This window comes from Oratosquilla oratoria, chromosome 44, assembly GCF_046742065.1.
Source record: "Oratosquilla oratoria isolate Oo_2021 chromosome 44, ASM4674206v1, whole genome shotgun sequence".
NCBI classification, from domain to species: Eukaryota; Metazoa; Arthropoda; class Malacostraca; order Stomatopoda; family Squillidae; genus Oratosquilla; species Oratosquilla oratoria.
Genome location: NC_134820.1, coordinates 18312229 through 18318228, shown reverse-complemented (window position 1 = coordinate 18318228; position 6000 = coordinate 18312229). Strand labels below are relative to the sequence as shown.

General features: G+C 40.9%; 3 protein-coding genes across 3 annotated transcripts in view; 1 reads left to right on the top strand and 2 right to left on the bottom strand.

Moving 5' to 3' along the window:
* The window catches only part of LOC143022399 (sodium/hydrogen exchanger 9B2-like), a 607113-nt gene that overhangs the window by 196649 nt on the left and 404464 nt on the right, over positions 1–6000 (bottom strand). The window lies entirely within an intron of this gene.
* On the bottom strand, positions 865–1441 carry LOC143022343 (cuticle protein 21-like). The gene is made up of 3 exons (XM_076180493.1): positions 1430–1441; positions 1195–1299; positions 865–1113 (listed from the first exon to the last, which is right to left on the bottom strand). Exons 1-3 carry the CDS (start codon positions 1439–1441, stop codon positions 865–867), a joined length of 366 nt encoding a protein of 121 aa, XP_076036608.1.
* Positions 3571–4164, top strand: LOC143022342 (cuticle protein 21-like). The gene is made up of 3 exons (XM_076180492.1): positions 3571–3582; positions 3688–3792; positions 3916–4164. The coding sequence occupies exons 1-3, from the start codon at positions 3571–3573 to the stop codon at positions 4162–4164; spliced, it is 366 nt and encodes a 121-aa protein (XP_076036607.1).

Here is a 6000-nt window from a genome sequence, read left to right as displayed (position 1 = left end):
GATGGACGCTTGCTACCGGGAGACGTGGATTTCGGACACGGGTGATGCCACCGTTTGTCGTGCAGGGTATGGACAGGTCCCAATGGACAGTTCCCAAGTGGACATTTGCATAGTGGATAGTGCTCAACAAACAGCTGCTAAACAGACAGGTCTTCAGCGGACAGGTCCCCAGCGGACAGGTCCCCAGCGGACAGGTCCCCAGCGGACAGTTGCCTAGCGAACAGTTGACTAGCGTACAGTTAGTCACAAGACAGTTGCTTGATGGACAGTTGGTTAGCGGATAGTTGCTTAGCAGACAGTTACTTAGTGGACATTTGCTTTGCTTAGTGGACAGTGGTTTAGCGGACAGTTGCTTGATGGACAGTTGGTTAACGGACAGTTGCTTAGTAGACATTTGCTTAGCAGACAGTTCATCAGCGGACAGTTAATTAATGTTTTTTGATCAGCAGGTTAGGTTTAGTTTGGTTGGTTGTTGGGTAATTATCCATCTCTACTTTTGTGGAGAAACTGTCCGGCGAGTGAATATCCTTTACACTCTGCAGACTTTCTGTGGAGGAGTTATGCGAAGAGACCAAGCCGGTAACAAAACGATCAGTCACTGGAACTTAGCTTTACATTTATTGTTTCTCTTGTCTATTCACAAGGTCTTATGTACCCTGATTTATCAGTAAATCGTACAAAGATTGAACAACTATTTACATTCTGGATTCACATTAGGGGCAACTCTAGTTGGTAGTTTTTCGATGATAACCTAAGTAAAACAAAGGTTGTTGATCTCCTTTATATTTTTGGCTCAATAAATTATCACACTGCTGTGCACATATCTAATATTCATATATTACGGATTGAATAATCAGTAATGACTTAGGCGTATCCTGAACGAGGGGTCGTGTAGGTGGGTTCGGGGTAGCGGGCTTCTCCTTCGTAGTTGACCTGAGCCACGAAGCCAGAGTCTCCGTTGACGGTGTAGTCGACCCTTCTGAGGCGACCGTCGGGCTGGAGGACAAAGTACGAGCCCTGAGCGTCGTAACCGTCACGGGAATCCTGCTGACCGAAGTCGTTACCGGAGTACTCGTCCTTCACGTTCCAGTCAAAGTTGTACTGTGCTGGACCCTACAAGTAGTACAACACAATTGTGGTATACTGTCAATCTACCCATTTGGTATCAGTGATGGAGAAGTATCGTCTTCTTACCGAAGGAGCAGGTGCAGCGGGTTGACGATAGGTTGGGGCTGGAGGGTTGTAGGACGGAGGGGTGTCGCAAGTGGCCACGACAGCCAGAGCGGCGAGGAGAATAACCTGGTTGGGGAAGAAGTGCCATTAGTTAAAGGAATTAGTCATCACAGCAAACCCCTTTAGATCAGAACGACAGTGACGGTTTCAGTCGATAAAGGTTGTAATACTCAAGTCTGTCTGGCAAGAGTCGCACCTTGAGGGCCATGTTGGGGTTGAAGGAGGAACTGATGCAGACTGAACCCAGTGAGGATTTATATACACATCACACCAATGCAGCTTGTGACGTAACGTGTGGGCGGACCTTCTGGTAGTTTCGAAACGTCTTCACACATTCTTCGAAGCCTCAGCTTAGAAAGTCTTTATGAATCAGAAAGAAAGAGGAATATAGTTAAGAACTGTGAAGATGTTTGTATTGAAGTTCTGGACACTCCACAGCATGGGTTCTCAGTCTAGGGTTCTTCAACTTCCAGAGATATTTGTTATCAAGGAAATAACTAGAATTTCATTCCTGTACGTGAAATATTATTGTAAGCTGCTTGTAATGTTAATGAATGGAGGTATGGGCTTTGTAACTCTTGGGGTGGGAGACTTTAATGCAGAAATCGGTTGGTAACACCTGTTCTAGAGTTTCTGTTAGTCCTCTGATTTTCTTTTGTATTGGAATTTTTCTCAGTACGATATCAAGGAGTCCATATATGGAAACAAACTCTCGACAGGGAGCAATGAAAAAATAATCCAGGATATTGATAAGAAACTAGTATAATGATACTATCTTAAGATTTTAACGATTCCCATGTGGCACTTTTGAATGTATCATAAAGTTTCAAACTCGGGGTCAGTGATCAAAGAACTCTTTTACTAACAAGTTTATAATATCTTCACGATACAGTCAAGAATAATTTCATACCATCAAGAACATCAATTAATCAGGTGTTTTTTATGTTTCATAGTTAACATTTCTGTATTCCACTTCTGATTCCCTCATTGAGAAAATTGAGAACATATCATTCCAGAAGATGACTGATATGGAACTAAAAGATTATCACTTATTAGCTCTTACATTTTTGTGAGGTAGAATGTTTGTATATTTATTTCTAGTTATCCGAGTTATCCTTGTTTATTATCTTTTTTATATATTTGTATCTTCATATGAATGGATTCTATTATCTCAAAGAAAAGTGTCTCCAAGTATCAGTCGTGATGAAATTCTGTGCCAAGAGATTGTGCCTTTGCCTTTTGAAATTCTTCTACTTAATTTACATTTTAGTTTATCGTGTCATTTGTCTTTCATATGCAATTTACTCTACAGGCGTACTGAACTAAGGTCAGTGGAAAAAAAAAATCTGCTTCAAATTCCGTTTTCACATATCACATTTCTGTTTTGTGTTTCATCCGATGTCACTCGGTAGACTATCTTGGAGTCTTTCCTATTTCTTTCCAACATTTCCTGGATTGATTTTGTATTCCTATCAAAAATATATTTCTAATTCAGATCTCCATAAGAATAATGAAAGAACTTGTCCTATAAACATAACAGACATTAAGCGTCGGAAGTGATATCTCTTGCTGTCCTCACAATCACACTCGGAATGACCTCAATAACCCCATTCTACCTCTGTCGATCTGAATGTTATGCAAGTGCAGTTTCCTTTCACTTCTGAAAGGGAAGGTGCATCCATCATATATCTAATGCAAAAAAAAAAGAAAATATCCGTGAGTGTAGGTCATTCATTTCTCTACGACGTTCATCCTCAACATATAGTCCACGGCGGACCCCCTAGAGAGGTACGAGGTCTCAGTAGGACCATAAACCTAAAACTTGTGGGATTCAGTGGATCCCTGATGATTGTCAAGGGTAAAATGGATCTATAATAGGTTAAAAAATAGCAATACATAAGTGTGAGCTACATGAGAGAACAGGTACAGAACCTCTGCTCTCGGGTTGAAGTTCCATTGGCAAATCCATGATCCAGTGTTAACCAACACCAGTTCAAAGCCGGTATACTCTCTAAATAAGTACATCATAATGTCATTCTGTGGAGTCGTATTGTACCACTGCCTTATGAGCTACTTTTTTTTTAGGATTCTAATGGTAGAGCCCCACCAAGAAAGTAAGAGAAAATTTGAAACCAATATGGCCATAATGCTCTATCATCTTACTCTTTCACCCCAATTTGCATAGAGGTTGTTGAGGTTGCAAGGAGCGTTTAAACAAGGTCGTACGTGAAATTGTGGACGACCCGCCTACTTGTTACGTCACCAGCAAGGCTGGTGTCACGTGTATATAAGCCGACATGAACGTCAGTCTGCATCAGTTCTTCCTCCATCTCCAACATGGCTCTCAAGGTGAGTCTTCTCGACTGCAAATCAGATTTCAAGTGTAATAAGATTCATTGGCACTGACTGGCAGTTTTTCTTTCTTTTAACTAATGCTCCTTCTTCCTCAACCAGGTTGTTCTCCTCGCCGCTCTGGCTGTCGTGGCCACTTGTGACACCCCTCCGTCCTACAACCCTCCAGCTCCAACCTATCGTCAACCCGCTGCACCTGCTCCAACGGTAAGAAGATGATACTTTTTCATCACTGATACCAGATGTGTAGGTTGTTGATATTATGCACCCCTCTGATATTAAACCGAATAATCTTGTCTTATCACCACACTTGTGTTGCGCTACTTGCAGGGTCCAGCACAGTACAACTTTGACTGGAATGTGAAGGACGAGAACTCCGGTAACGACTTCGGTCACCAGGATTCCCGTGACGGTTACGACGCCCAGGGATCGTACTTCGTCCTCCAGCCCGACGGTCGCCTCAGGAGGGTCGACTACACCGTCAACGGAGACTCTGGCTTCGTGGCTCAGGTCAACTACGAAGGAGAAGCCCGCTACCCCGAACCCACCTACACGACCCCTCGTTCAGGATACGCCTAAGTCGGCACTGCTTAGTGTACCCATTCAGAAATGGTCATATGTTCGTGGTACATGTAAATTAGTGTTGTAATTTATTGAATCACAAATATAAAAAATATCACTGTAAATTTCTGTTTTTGATAAGCTCGTTTATATATTTTTTTAATATGGCCTTCCAGTATATTCATTGCAGTGCTAGGCAATGTTAATTGAATTCAACTTGTTCACAAGAATAAATCAAAATGCTTACACAGACAAATGGAGGAAATAGTAATTCAGTTAAAAAATGAAATTTTCACACGTGATGAACACCAATTTGAAAACAAGATAAGCGGCACACTTATTTTTCATATTGAAAAAATCTTGACATAAAGTGTAAGTCAGCACTATTCAAGAAAGTGCAATTATTGAACAGTTTGGAAAATCACAAACTACCACAACCTGGAAATTTAGATGGAGAAACTGGCGAACATCTGCTGGAAAGAGGAAAAGTACTATACAGGTACAACTCCGTAAGGGCACAAGTCCATAAGGTTCGAGAATTAATATTTCAGGGGTTATAGTAACATTTCTACGGACCACAATCATGCAGGTTTTTTTTTTTTTTATTATCAACATATACATTCTCCACTCTCATCAATTTTAACTAAGACTATCCCCTCCGTTCATTTACCCTCAGCAGAAGTAGGAAAACAGTCACACAAACAAGATTGTAGTAAATGGAGCTGTAAAGTCTGGGGTATTTTAGAAGTCTCTTATCTATGAAGACTCGGTTTGTAAGTGACCAGTGTCAAGGTTACTCAAAGAATGAAAAATTGTAGTCTCTCCTCTCAATTAACGATGGTGTCTCAAATTTTGTTCCATAGGCAGAATGTAGACATCAGGTAGTTACCAAGTTCATGAGTTCAGAGGAGGGTACTTGTCACCACATATAGTTAGCCCTTACCTCTGCATGGGCTGAACCACGTATTAAGATACGGGAAACACAAGAGTAATTACAATTTCTTCCTGTCTACCCTGTCATAAGTCTTTTCCAAATCCATAAAGGCCCAAAAACCATCCTTTCATTTTCTTAAAGCTTTCTCACATGTCAGCCTTACCACAAAAAATCTGATCCACGCAATCCCTATCTCTCGCAAACCCAAAATGTTCCTCACCAATTTACTCCCTCTATTCCTCTTCTAATCATCTCAATCAAAAGCCTTCCATAAGGCTTCCCAATTACACTCAACAGATACCTCTAAGACTACTACACCCACACTTGTCCCCTTTTCCCTTGTAAAGCGCATCTAAACATTTACTCCTCCAGTCCTCCGGCACACTACCCTCTTTTAATAAAGATTAAACAACCTCACTAGCCAGTCCACCATCACTGTACCTTTCTTTTTTAGACACTCCGCATACCACCGATCCAATCCATGTACCTTACCTGCTTTCATTGTTTTAACAACTGCTTTCATATCCTCTTTCTTTATTTCTCCTCCATTTTCCTCATTCATCACTCATTTTCATGGCTCTTCCCATTGCAACTACCTTTCCCTCCCTATCCTCCTTTACATTTAACAACTTAAAAAACTTTGCCCATCTCCTTTTACTGCAGTCTTCCATTATCATTTCTCCGTTAGCATATTTTACTTTTTCTTCTCTACTTGATTCACCTCCCCTTCCTTTCTTAATTTCATTACAAAATATCTTTTTATTAATTTCAAAACTTTCTATCATACTCTTACCCCTTTTCACAGGTGCTCTCCCTTTTGCCTCCTTTATTTCATACTTTACTTCTCTTTTCTTTGTACCTCTCATGCGATTCTCTAGTCCTGTTTTACAACCAAAACAACCTGTTAATGCTCGTTTCTT

Excerpts from the sequence above, each read along its gene's own strand:
- LOC143022342 (XM_076180492.1), top strand. Across the intron at positions 3,793-3,915 it reads CCGCTGCACCTGCTCCAACG|GGTCCAGCACAGTACAACTT; the intron begins GTAAGAAGATGA and ends CGCTACTTGCAG.
- LOC143022343 (XM_076180493.1), bottom strand. Across the intron at positions 1,114-1,194 it reads CCGCTGCACCTGCTCCTTCG|GGTCCAGCACAGTACAACTT; the intron begins GTAAGAAGACGA and ends TACTACTTGTAG.